Raw genomic sequence first — 13,728 nt, forward strand, 5'->3', positions numbered from 1 at the left:
GTGTAATCTTAACTTTTTCTTTCTTTGACCATAACGATTATATTCTTTCTTTAGTTAGACCCTTTGGGTGTTTCACGCTCGATCCCTTCTAGATGTCATTAAATATAATGTGGAATTCCTTTCTTGCCTGTGTTTTGTGTAGGTTGAACTTTATAATGAATATCTGCCATCTAGAGCTCGTATTTCATTAAATCTAGCTAGATTAAGAGACTGACAGAAAGGTTTTTTTGCAACTTTCCCCAAATTTTTGACACCTATAAAGAGGTGTGCCCTTTTACGAGACAGTTTGAGTTTATCGATTAAACTTGAAATGATGCTAAACCAGAAGTAACCCAGGTGTCACTTCTGGCTTATTCTTTTCTCCTGAAGTAATTATATTTTTATTTCCACCCATATACGCTACATTTGCAACCTGTCGGTAAAGTCATTCTAAATTTGAAATGAGTGTTTCTTTTTACTTCACTGTTTGACATTTCATCACATTTTTACTTATTAAACTTGACTACATAACCTACTGATGACAGGGTCAAATCACTATTTATATTGATTGGTGTGTTGATTTGTGATAAAGGTCAACAGGATGTCTTTTACCTTGCAGAAGTAGGCTGTGTAATCCTTTTTCTTTCTGTCGCTTCACTTAGCCTTCAGAACAGCTGAGCGGAATGTCACTCTACTACACACAACCCACAGTCGGGGTTTCTTGAAAAAAAAAAAAGAAGCAAAATACAGTTTAAGTCACGAGAGAGTTAAGTAAGATATATATTCAACAAACTATGGGTAATAATTTTCATTTTACATCGTTAAGGATGACAGCAACATTTCAACATTTTATGGCATTTGTATACACATTGGGAGCACACAACTACACAATTCTGGTGCATGCAAATTGTAGTAACTCTGTGTGAAGTCAGCCAAAATCGCACAATGCACTGGAAAATGTAGTTAATTACTGTAAGATTACCTTAATGAATTGTGGTGAATAACTAGAATTTACAAGAATGTCTAACATCCATCCATCCATTTTCCAAGATGCTTATCCTCCCAAGGGTCATGGGAGTGTTGAAGCCAATCCCAGCTATTTTCGAGCTGGAAGAACTAGTTGCCAGCCAATTGCAGGGCACACATAAACAAATAACCATTCGCACTCACATTCACACTTACAGGCCATCTTGTCATGATCCTGCCGCTCCAGACCGAGCTGTGCGGTTGCCCGCATGGGTGCCCACGCGGGTGCGCTGATTGAGGCGCACACCTGCGTCTCATGCGGGCTGATTAGTCCGTGTATTTATATCACCCCGATGACGAGTGGTGGGCGCCAGTTCGTTGCGCTTCATGTCCCGTTCGTGTGCTCCGGTATCCCTGATCGACAACCCGTGTGTACCGACCTTCGCCCGTTCTCCGACCAACCTTGTAAGCCTGACTCCTTTGATACTTCTGTCTGCTTTGATCGTTCTCCCGTGTACCGAGTCCTGCCTGCCCACTCACCTGCTCTCTTCGCCCGACGTCCCAATTACCGCTGCTGCACCGGACTCCCTGCTCGATCCCCGACCTCGGCATATAATAAACGTTTCTCCTTGAACTACCTGGCATCGTCCGAGTCCTGCATTTGGGTCCTACTCTCGTTCCGATGGGACGTGACAGAACGAACTGGCCAAAACAGGACCCAGCAGGAAAGACCCGGCGTCGCTGGGACCGACGCAGGGTAGACCGTCTGCCGGAGGACCAAGCCTGTCCGATCCGGTTAGGCTCCTTGACGTCCCCCACTTCCGGGTCTTACGCTCCACCAGCGAGGTATGAATACGTCCCGAACACGACCCGTCCGGGTCCTCATATTCTTCTGGACTCTGACTTTTCGGAATATGAGGAGGACCGTGATTTGTATGACCGGCTGCCGGAGTACGACTCCGATTATTCTGATTATGAATCTGCTCGTCCGATCTTTCATCCCAGTCAGTTTGTTTCACCTCCCCGCGTTTCCAGCACCCGAGCGTCTTTGCCCGGTAGGTTTAAGTACACCAATCCGTATGAGGGAACCCGCTTGGCCATCTACCCGGGACCTCCGCGTGGCGGCCAGAGGAGACACCCCGGCCGGGCGCTCCCCGGTGCCTCCCGCTGCGTGGCAACTAAGACACCATCCTTCCACTCCTCGCCAGCAACGGCGAAACCCGCAGACCCGCATCTGGTGGCGAAGCTTCCAGCCCAGAGGGAGGACGAGCCACCAAATCACCATGCCTTCTACCATGAAATGCGTGCGGAGATAGAGCGGCAGAGCCCAGAATTGGCGGTTCTCACGGCCCAGGTCCAGCAAGGATTGGCGAACCAGCTGAGCTACGCTGACGTCACAACGGCGACGGACTCGCTGCTGATGCAGGTTCACGTGGCAGTTGGAACTGACACGCTCCCGAGACACGCACACGTGTAAGTTTCGACTGACTCTCTGCCTATTCTTGTTCATGTGACCGTGGAAACCGACCCGCCCCCTCGCCAAGCGCACGCTGCAGTGGGAACGGACTCGCCACCTTGCCAAGTGCACGTCGCAGTGGTAACGGACTCGCCACCTCACTAAGCGCACGTAGCTGTGGAAACTGAACCGCCTCCTCGCCATTCCCACGTTGAGGTTTTGGCTGTTCCGAGGAGAGCTCACGCGGCAGTTGGAACGGACCCGCTCCCGAGACACGCCCACGTGTCAGTTTCGACCGACTCTCTGCCGACGCTCGTTCACGTTGCCCTGGAAACGGATTCACCACCGCGCCACGCCCACGTTGCTGTTTCAACGAATGCACTGCAAGCTCACGTGGCAGTGGGGACTGACCCGATGCCGCCTCACGTTGCTGTCCAGGAGGTGGCGACGTCTCCACAGCCGCTTCTTGTCCGTGCCCTGGAGTACCAGTGGCGACCGGTCCGTGGTCGCTCCCCATTCTTGCTCTGTCGGCGACCGGTCCGCGGTCGTCCCCTGTTCCTGCGGCGATGGGCAAGTCCATATGTTCCCGTCCAGGAGGTGGCGATGGTGCCGCCATCTTCTCAAGTTCCTGCCCAAGAGGAGGTGGCGATGGCGATAGTGTCGCCGCATTCTCACGTTGCTGTCCAGGAGGTGGCGATGGCGATGGTGTCGCCGCCTTCTCACGTTGCTGTCCAGGAGGTGGCGATGGCGATGGTGTCACCGCCTTCTCACGTTGCTGTCCAGGAGGTGGCGATGGCGATGGTGTCGCCGCCTTCTCACATTGCTGTCCACGAGGTGGCGATGGCGATGGGGTCGCCGCCTTCTCACGTTGCTGTCCAGGAGGTGGCGATGGCGATGGTGTCGCAGCCTTCTCACGTTGCTGTCCAGGAGGTGGCGATGGCGATGGTGTCGCCGCCTTCTCACGTTGCTGTCTAGGAGGTGGCGATGGCGATGGTGTCGCCGCCTTCTCACGTTGCTGTCCAGGAGGTGGCGATGGCGATGGTGTCGCCGCCTTCTCACGTTGCTGTCCAGGAGGTGGCGATGGCGATGGTGTCGCCGCCTTCTCACGTTGCTGTCCAGGAGGTGGCGATGGCGATGGTGTCGCCGCCTTCTCACGTTGCTGTCCAGGAGGTGGCGATGGCGATGGTGTCGCCGCCTTCTCACGTTGCTGTCCGCGAGGTGGCGATGGTGTCGCCGCCTTCTCACGTTGCTGTCCAGGAGGTGGCGATGGCGATGGGGTCGCCGCCTTCTCACGTTGCTGTTCAGGAGGTGGAAATGGCGATGGGGTCGCCGCCTTCTCACGTTGCTGTCCAGGAGGTGGCGATGGCGATGGTGTCGCCGCCTTCTCACGTTGCTGTCCATGAGGTGGCGATGGCGATGGTGTCGCCGCCTTCTCACGTTGCTGTCCAGGAGGTGGCGATGGCGATGGTGTCGCCGCCTTCTCACGTTGCTGTCCAGGAGGTGGCGATGGTGTCGCCGCCTTCTCACGTTGCTGTCCAGGAGGTGGCGATGGCGATGGGGTCGCCGCCTTCTCACATTCCTGTCCAGGAGGAGCTGGGGAGTTCTGATGAGCCACCCCGGAGCTGGAGAGACTTCGGTATGGCTGTGATGGTAATGGTGGCGGTCATGGCTCGGGTCCTTCTCTCCATCATCTTATTCGCTCCGGATGGCTGCCAGCTGCTTCATGACCTGGCCTCGTTGGTGACCAATCCACGGCTGCCTACTGACCAAGCCTCGGTGGCGTCCAATCCCTGGTCGTCTTGCAACCACAGCGCGGGAGGTTCTCGTCCGGAGCGGTGGCCTGCTTCGTTCTAGTTCCTGCTTCGCAGTTTGGTTCCTCACAGAGGTCGTCCGCCCGAATCGCCCCATGGGGACCCTGGTGCTTGGCGTCTGGGTCGTCCTCCTGACCTGTCCACCCGGACACCTCGCATTTGGTGGCCTGGAAGGCCTCCTCCGGACCCCCTTCCGCCCACCCCTGCCTGTTTTAATTATTGTCTGTGTTTTTTCATTTAGGCACGTCTGGGAGCCGTGCCTTTGAGGTGGGGTACTGTCATGATCCTGCCGCTCCAGCACGAGCTGTGCGGGTACCCGCGTGGGTGCCAGCACGGGTGCGCTGATCGAGGCGCACACCTGCGTCTCATGCGGTCTGATTAGTCCGTGTATTTATATCACCCCGATGACGAGTGGTGGGCGCTAGTTCGTTGCGCTTCATGTCCCGTTCGTGTGCTCCGGTATCCCTGATCGACAACCCGTGTGTACCGACCTTTGCCTGTTCTCCGACCAACCTTGTAAGCCTGACTCCTTTGATACTTCTGTCTGCTTTGATCGTTCTCCTGTGTACCGAGTCCTGCCTGCCCACTCACCTGCTCTCTTCGCCCGACGTCCCAACTACCGCTGCTGCACCGGACTGCCTGCTCGATCCCCGACCTCGGCATTTAATAAAGGTTTCTCCTTGAACTACCTGGCATCGTCCGAGTCCTGCATTTGGATCCTACTCTTGTTCCGATGGGATGACACATCTAGAGTTGCCAATGATCATGTTTTGTGGAGAACAGAGGAAACCGGAGTGCCTGGAGAAAACCCACACTGGCACGGGGAGAACATGCAAACTCCACACAGGTATTGCCGGGATTTGAACCCCACTCCTCAGAACTGTGAGACAGACGTGCCAACCAGTCATCCAAAATGCTACGCATGTCTAACAATGTACAGTGCTTTATTTAAATGTCCCCCTAAATGATTAAGTCGACATAAAAATTTAATATGTTTTACCTGTACCAGAGTATCTGTGACAGGATTGTGCCAAAAATAAGAACACATGACAAAAATATTGGTATAAAGTGGATGGTTTAGCTATACGAATTCAACTCTACAGTGATTCATTGTCTGTTTTTCATTAGACAAGAAAATACTTAAATCAAATTTTAAAAAACTGGTCAGTTTTAAAACAAACACGTGCACATGCACTCACACAAATACAGCACTGTAAAGTTAAAGTCTGCCTCTCCTTCCTCCTCCTCTCTCTCTCTCTCGCTCTCTTGCACTCGCTCACTCTTCCGCCCCCCCACCCCACTCCACCCCCCTGCATGCACACCTCTCTGGATTTCTCCACAGGCTCTCAGGCGGGGAAGAAGAGGAATCTTCTCTACAATGGATGGCACTCACTATTGTGTTGACATGGCCAAATTTATGTCTTTCTACTCGGATGCTGTATAGCTCTTTTGCTCTTCCATTCTCCGCATCATGGCAACCATCGGGGACTTCGATCCACTCAACACGAGAGTCCCCGCAACTAAAATAGAAGTTACCGTCTCCTGCCGGTAAGGTCAAACTCTTCTGCATCCACGTGCCCATGTTGTTAGACTTAACAGTGAACAGATTAGTGTAACATTTACATCTATCTATCTATCTATCTATCTATCTATCTATCTATCTATCTATCTATCTATCTATCTATCTATCTATCTATCTATCTATCTATCTATCTATCTATCTATCTATCTATCTATCTATCTATCTATCTATCTATCTATCTATCTATCTATCTATTCATTCTACACCTCATTGAGCACCTGGTAGTCTCGTATGATACTGAAATATAGTGTTGCAATAACAACACTAGGACTGACAAGCCCCTAGCAGACCCCTGAGTGTGTATAATTATCTTTATTCCTGCACCCCCCAAATCAGTGACCTTTTGATTTCCCTGCTCTCGGGGAAACGGTTGATCTCACCAGCAGGTGCCTGCATGGAAGCGATTAAAGATATTCTATAAAGTCTCTTTTGCTCCTGCATGAAGTCCCGCCAATGACCGAAGACTGGCATTGATATTCACAGTCACTACTGATGAATATGAAATCTTCCCCATGGTTTTATTTTATTTATTTATTTTTTGTATTTTAAGATGCCTCTTGACACAGAAAGAAAAGTACACTGCCAGAAAAACGTTTTATTTTTGTGAATTTTTCTGGAAAAAAAAAAACAACAAACAAAAAATACATGAATAATTTTCTCTTAGCCTTGTGTTTGGTTTTATCTTTGCTCATCCGAATGTGTGCCAGGTCAGCTTGTTGGCCGACTAAATCAAGATGTAAAACCCAGTCAGCCTCATTGCGCCTGTCAGCCTTGCGGTGTGCAAAATGTCTCTTCAGTCCACTCCTGAATAATGAATAATGAATGGTTGGTGCTCCTGTGGAGTCCGTCCTCTGATCACATTTGCTTGAGATAGTGACACAGCTCAGAGGACACTTTTCACTTTCTTTCAGTCAAAAGAAACACAAATATTTGTCCCTGCTTAATCAGATTATAGTTTCTAATCTGTTTTAGATCCATCTTCAAAATTAAGAGAATTTCTGGATATGATGGAATATTTAAAGGTCCACTGACAGCCAAATATACATTTTCAAATAGTTATTAGTTAAAAAATGAGCGGAGAGCGTGTCGTTCTTGCGCAAAGTTGCAGAAGTCTCACTCCACATCCCAGTGGCGGCCATATTGCCTGCAACGTCATTTGCAGATGTTACACTGGGACAGTTGCTATTGAAGAGGCGCTGTGCTACCTGCTATGGGAGAAGAACAACAGAGATGTTCGTAATTTTCTGACACCCCATCTGAGAATGAAGCTCATTTAGAAGAAGCGAACATCTCAGAATCGAGTGAAGTGAAAGGGGCAATATTATCCTATCGTTTCAAGCCATATTTAGATGATATGTGGATCAATTCTAACTATCAACAGACTCCCCGACAGATGGGTGAGGAACCCGATGAAATATTCAAAATAACAGGCTTATAATTGTTTGATTTCCTAACTCTTTTACAAGTCTTGTGAATGTAGCGTACTCAGGAGGACCCATGCCGGATGAAGTAACTACTTCAGGGGTGCCCAGACACCGGTAGCCAGTGGAGGGGGGAGCTTCTTTCTCCTCCCCACACGCGGCCAAACCACCTCCCTGCCCGGTCCACTTCCATGTCTGGGCAAACACCGGCGGCCGGCGAGCGACATCTACGCCGGACCGCGCACATCGACACATTTATCACAGCTGAGTTCCTACTTTAGGATGTTATTATGACACAATTCTTTTGTTACGTTTCGAGAGAAGGATTACGTCGTCGGACGCGGACGGAGCTTTTAATGATTGCTGCTTTCGGAGAAATTTTTTTAGTTTGGTGACTGAACATCTAGTTAGCTAGTTAGTTTGTGTTACACTCTACTAAACTGTCTTTGGCCTTCTATTTTATTGTTTTGTGTTGTATTGTATCGTGTGTGATTAAATTGTCTTAAATGTGCTTCGTTATATTTTGCCAGTTGGACCAAGGGGATTTATTCTAAATTCACACTTAACATATGCTATAAACTGTGAGACAAATTATTCCCCCACAACTACTATTTTTTTAATAGCTCTATACACACCTACGTGTCATTTAGAACCCACAAAGCTCTTGTGCAATCCATTTTTCACAATAAAGCGGGTGCTTTGGAAAAGTATGAAGAGTGAATCCATCCTCCCGAGTGTTCAAGCAAAATCCAGCAATAGAACGAGCCGGCATTTTGGCTAATACGCAGAAAAAACACCTATTTTAAACAGGTATAAACACATGCACCCGCCAGTGTGGCCATCTGCAAAAAACATCACTTCCTGGTTCTTCTCCAACACAAATGTCTCGAGAGGATTTTCATGGCAGGAGATACGACAACATCCTGATGTCTGGTGAAAAAACGGACGGGTCTATTCCGGCTGACTTTTTTTTCTAATTAAAAACATATTGAAAATTATGTTTTACGTGTCAGTGGACCTTTAAGAATAAACAAACTCCACTGATAAACTGATAGAGCTCAGATTTTCCTTAATTCATTAAAAAAAATACAGTTGTCAAAGGAAAGAGTACAAATACAAATAATCAGTTCCAGGGTAAAACTTTCCCATCCATCAATTATCTGCCATTTTTATTCACATTAGGGTCACAAGGAAACTGGAACCATTCCATCAGATTTTGTCTGGAGGTACACCCTGGATTGGTTGCCAGCCACCATAAAAATGTTGTAAAAATGCTATGAAAAGCCCATTCTAAAATTATCACTTCAACCATTCCAGCATGACACAAACCCACAACACTCTGGTGTCTATTTTCGTGACTGCCGTAAATCCAACGCGGTGTGGAGACTGGTTAGACCCAATGTTGGTTGTGTTGTCAGCATTCCACCACAGTGGACAGCATCGTTAACACCAGCACCCTCAATCCTGCTCACCCACCTCACTGTGATTGTGATCTGATTTATTTTAACTGTATTTGAGTGGCTTGAGAAGCCTTGTATAATGTATTTTTATTATTATTCTACAAAAAGCTTTAATAGAGTCACTGATGATGTAGTGGTACACATGCCTGCCTTTGGTGCAGGCAGCGTGGAATCGATTCCCACTCATTAATGGTGTCGATATCAGCCCTGCGACTGACTGGCAACCAGTTCAGGGTGTAGTCTGCCTTTCGCCCGAAGCGAGCTGGGATAGGCTCCAGCTTTCCCACAACCCTTGTGAGAATAAGCGGCTTGGATAATGACATGACAAAAAGATTTAATAATCAGATTATTGACAAATACTGTATATGCAGTGTTGTACCTGAAGGAGTTCAATGAATGAAATTTCATAAAGTAGTTTGTGTATTGTGCGAAGGTGAACTGATCTTGGTTCATTTCTGCCTGATGAACGTCATTTTGTACATGCAGATCCATTTTCATTCAAGATTGCCAAGCTTTGTTAGGAACTTCCGGGACAAACCGTCTGAATACACTTTATACAAACCTTCACATGTCGGCTGATAAATGCTGTACTGTAATTGGCAACTGATTCAGTACGGCCAAGACCACCATTCATGCCAGGCATGCTGAGGCTGCGTGACAACGCGAGTTGCGTTCAGGGACACTGTGTAAATAGGAATGAATGTGTTCTCGCTTATTTTTTTTTTTTTCTTGGAATGGTGCACATAATTGGAAACATTGATTATTATTTGAATCACAAGCCTTTAGCTTTGTAACTCCCAAGTCTGTCTTCTGTCCTCTCATGACTTTGTGTGTACTCTTCTAAGATTATGGAGAGACAATCCATATGCGTACTTGTTGTCACGCGGTGGACTGACTCAACGTTAGCTGTAAACTTCTAGAAAGAGATGCCGGTGAAAGCTATCCCCGTGGAGACAAACGGATAAAATCACTCATGAGATCGTTCATTGTGTTACATATTAATTCCTTTGGTAATGAATCACTTACAGTACTAGTCGTAGTACTAGTAGTTCACTGTATACGTACTTGTACGTTGCTCTTTGAAAGATCATGCAGCAATTCACTTTCCGCTTCCACTCAATCTATATTCAAGTTCAAACTGAAGTGATTCAAAGGCAGTTATGGTTCAATTATTCGAATTGCATTAGTTGAGGGGCATTGGATTTTATATGTTTCCAAAATTGTCCACTGCGGTTCTTGTTCTTATCGATACAATCATTAACCGTGGCATTTATGCAGTGAAGATCGTCCATCCAAGGTTAGACTGTGATTAGAAGTAAAAATCCTGCACTTTGATCTGGATTTGGGCCAAAAATGTAATTTAGTTTATAGTTGCTAAGTTGATGGCCAATCTTGGCTCAAAGCTGTCAACATCAGTAACATGTTTTAGATGCATACATACAAACAAACATCCCTCCATCCATTTTCCGTACTGCTTATCCTCACTAGGCAGAAACAAACAAGTGTTATGAATTCTTATTAATAAAAAAAAATCATTGATTGATTAGTTACCTAATAGTCCATTAATAACTCTTCATCAAATTAACATTTTGTGAGTTCCAAAAAGCAGTTTGACTGTTGACTGCTCCTTTGACGCTGTAGTATGCACCCAACCTGTGACGGATGTCTTACTATATACCTAAGTTGAGTCCTTGTGACAAAAATAAAAAAATAGCGTGATATATAGAATAAGTGTCTTGGTGCACAAAGTATAACCTCTTTTCTACATTGTATAGACTTCAAACCATTGTAAGACATGAAAAATTGTAATTGTGTCAGATTTTTTTGACTGCATTTTGTTTTATTGTTTTCACAGGAGTCTTCTGGATGTGGACACATTCTCTAAATCTGATCCTGGTATGTATGACCTCTTTCACATCTGATAAAAATAAGACTGGAAAATAGCACAGCATGCAAGCCAAAAAAAAAAAAAAACAGTCAACACTTTCTTCAGGTTTTATTCTTAAACTGATAAATAGGCCCAAGCAGGTCAGTGTTAATGGTGGTTCGGCCCACTGCTGATACAGAGGAAAGTAAAACCTTACAGCAGAATTATGGAATCAGCGTTAAAGGAAGGTCAAGGTACTGGCAGTATGAAACCAAATAAAAGTGACAAGTTAAAAATAAATAAATAAATAAACCGAAGGGCATATGAATGTCATTCTTCAATAATATTGAGAAGGGTAAAACGCTTCGGTGTTCCCTGGAAACCCCGACCAAGAATTCAATAACAACCTCTGGCTCTTCTATCGCTAATTAAAAAACAAGGGAGAGTGAACAATTTCTGGTATTGTGGATGCTCAATCGTACGCCCGCGTAACATGTTAGGAATGATTTCACGCTCCTTTACTGTTTAGGCAGTTTTAACTCAATAATGTTTGCACGTGGTGGTTTTGTAGTAGAGACTGTGCCCTGCACATGGAAAATGGCAAAATGTTCTTGTCAAAACGACATGCTTACATCCCAAGATCTCATTTGTGGGCGGAAAACCGGATGAGAGGCTTTGGAAGCCCGAGAATTGGAAGATACAGTACTTGTGATTGCCGTCTGCATCACAGCATGATTCAATCAGGCCATTCTTTGAGAGAAAGAAGCTCACAAGAAGTCCAAAATAGAGCATAAACAAAAGAACGTAGTGACTAGATGTGCATAAGTTTTGCATTGCAATTCAATGTCTTTTTCGGAAAAGTCTTTAATAGGTTCATTTAATGAAACCTCAGTTATTGTAGACATCCATTGTGTACATGTGTGAAAGTACAACTATTCATTGTAGAAATGGTCATGTTAAGAGGAGTGGGCAATTATTTTGCTTGACTTCATTGGCCCAGGAAACAATTTGCAAGAACAAAATAGCAGTAACTGTTCAGATATGTTTCAAACATGTCAATATTTCTCAAGACATGATGTTTACCAAATTTAATGCCGCATACAACTGAATACGTATGCACTCACGCGAGCACTAGTGCAGCAGTTGGGGCTGTCTCGGCTGGTCCACCCATATTATAGATCACTAAAGTAGGTTATCCACGGTTGCCATGGCAATGATGCAATTTACTACTCTTCGTATTACAGGAATGTGTGACAGCCAGAGTTACATACATTCATAGTTAGTATGTCAGGATATATTGTCGCATAATTGTCTTAATTAAAGGATCCAACAATGGATCATACCTCATTGCATTGTCTTTTAACTTGTACAGTTGAAAAAGCAAATGTGTTTGGGGACTTGACTGCCTCAGGGTTGAGAGGTTCTGGGTTCAAGTCTTAGCTCAGCATGCCAAGCCCACATAAGAGGGAAAGTGTGCATCTTCTCCGTGTGCGCGTGTGGGTTTTCTCTGGGTCCTTGAGCTCCAAAAACATGCACGTTAAGATAACTGAAAGCTCTAAATGCTCGGTCAGTGTGAATGCTTCTCTGTCTATATTTGCCCAGAGATTGGTTTGTGACCAGCTCATCTGTGACCCTAATGAGGACAAGCTGTTTAGAAAATGGATGGACGGATGTGTTAGGGGGAAAATACATTTAAAAAATATCTATCCTTATGTCTCGTTAAAACATCTTTTACTGTAATGAGATCATTCAAGCATTTTGGGTAGGACTCTTAACAGTACGGTATGCTTCGACTCGTTGCCATCTTGTCTTTGCAAAAGTTCTCTGTGTTAGATTTTGAGGGCATTCACTGTGCACAGCCATCTTCAGGTCACTCTACAGATTTTCAAATGGATTTTGGGCTGGGGTGGGCTCTGGCTCAGCCGTTCTTCCTCAATCTTCCGGTAAAGCCATTATTTTGTTGATTTGGTGTTGCGTTGACTCACTGTCAGGCTAAAAGGTGAAACTCATCATTTTCAGCTTTCAAGCAGACAAAATTGCCTCGTCTATACCAATGTAAGTCAGTGTTCTCGGTTTGGGGTCAACAATAAAGAATTCGGGGATTAATAAACGTTCTGAGAATGACACCCATTGTATCATGCTCTCTGTTTTGTTTATATTTTACCCACACGCCGCAAATATTTTATGCATGCCGGGGGGTTTCTGATGTTAAAAATGCAGAGTGTTCACAGCATCCAGAACAAGAGATGTTTCTCGGTCAGCAATCTAGTCTTAAAGTCAGTGGGAAGTCCTGAAGCCACTGTTGTGTTGATGCTTCACTTTTGCGATATCCCCACTTCATCTCTTTTAACTATTTTAAAGGATCTATTGTGTCCACAGGATCAATATTTATTCTCTTTGTGTATTTTTGCTCAAGAAAATGAAACCGTCAGTCATTTCTATTCATATCAATCTGTTATGAAGTAATAGGTAAATAACTAATAGCCCTGGGAATCCCCCCATCTCCCTTCCTTATTTTCCATCACCAAAATCGACTTGAGTTAAAACTCAGAGGCAGAGCTGCAGACAAATCAGCTGCATGGCTCATGTGGATAAAGGAATGTATTATACAATAAAGTTGCATAATTTACTCATATTTGATGTATCGTTGCTGTTGGGCGGACTCCCCCCAACTCTAAAAAGAGAACTTTTCAGGAAACTTCAGAAAAGACGTCTTGCTTGAGTTTCTAAACACCACCTTGTTCAACGTGATATTCTACTTTAGATTACTGTCATATACTGTTGCACCCTCGCACAATGTTACGAACACAGTTTCAGCCAGCCGTCACTATCGAAGTCTGCCAAAGTCGGACAAGGCCACCACTGTATGAAAAGGCTTCACAGGCAAACGGCTGGGTCGCATCATCCATCCAAACTTCTTTTTAACGATCTACCTGGCCTCGGCTTCCTTCTGCAAAAAGTCATTTCAACGATCCATTTTAACAAAACAACACTACGAAATGTATTACTTTCATGATTTTCATTCTTTATCTAAAAAGTCCATCTTCATGATTTTGTCTCATAGTCTAAAGTAGATCCAGAATGACATATAATGTAGGCATCAATTACATTGCAGAACATGTAGTAATTTAGTGAGGAAATACATGTCATTGTGCCACTGCCCCTGATGTCAGCAGGATCTGACCT

General features: G+C 45.4%; 2 protein-coding genes across 4 annotated transcripts in view; one reads left to right on the forward strand and one right to left on the reverse strand.

Moving 5' to 3' along the window:
• Window positions 1–610, reverse strand: part of lhfpl4a (LHFPL tetraspan subfamily member 4a) — a 58,981-nt gene extending 58,371 nt beyond the window's left edge. The window contains exon 1 of the mRNA XM_061833748.1: window positions 592–610. The gene's annotated coding sequence lies outside the window, so the exon portion shown is untranslated. The remainder of the gene's footprint in view (window positions 1–591) is intronic.
• Window positions 1–13,728, forward strand: part of LOC133508002 (copine-9-like) — a 111,057-nt gene that overhangs the window by 190 nt on the left and 97,139 nt on the right. For 2 of the 3 annotated variants that reach the window (XM_061833659.1, XM_061833676.1), the window contains exons 1-2: window positions 5,684–5,760; window positions 10,531–10,571. In XM_061833659.1, coding sequence (XP_061689643.1) covers window positions 5,684–5,760; window positions 10,531–10,571 — 118 coding nt within the window. Of the gene's footprint in view, window positions 1–5,678; window positions 5,761–10,530; window positions 10,572–13,728 lie in introns of those variants that run through there. The other variant, XM_061833668.1, reaches the window with a different exon arrangement.

This window comes from Syngnathoides biaculeatus, chromosome 2, assembly GCF_019802595.1.
Source record: "Syngnathoides biaculeatus isolate LvHL_M chromosome 2, ASM1980259v1, whole genome shotgun sequence".
In the NCBI taxonomy this organism is placed as follows: Eukaryota; Metazoa; Chordata; class Actinopteri; order Syngnathiformes; family Syngnathidae; genus Syngnathoides; species Syngnathoides biaculeatus.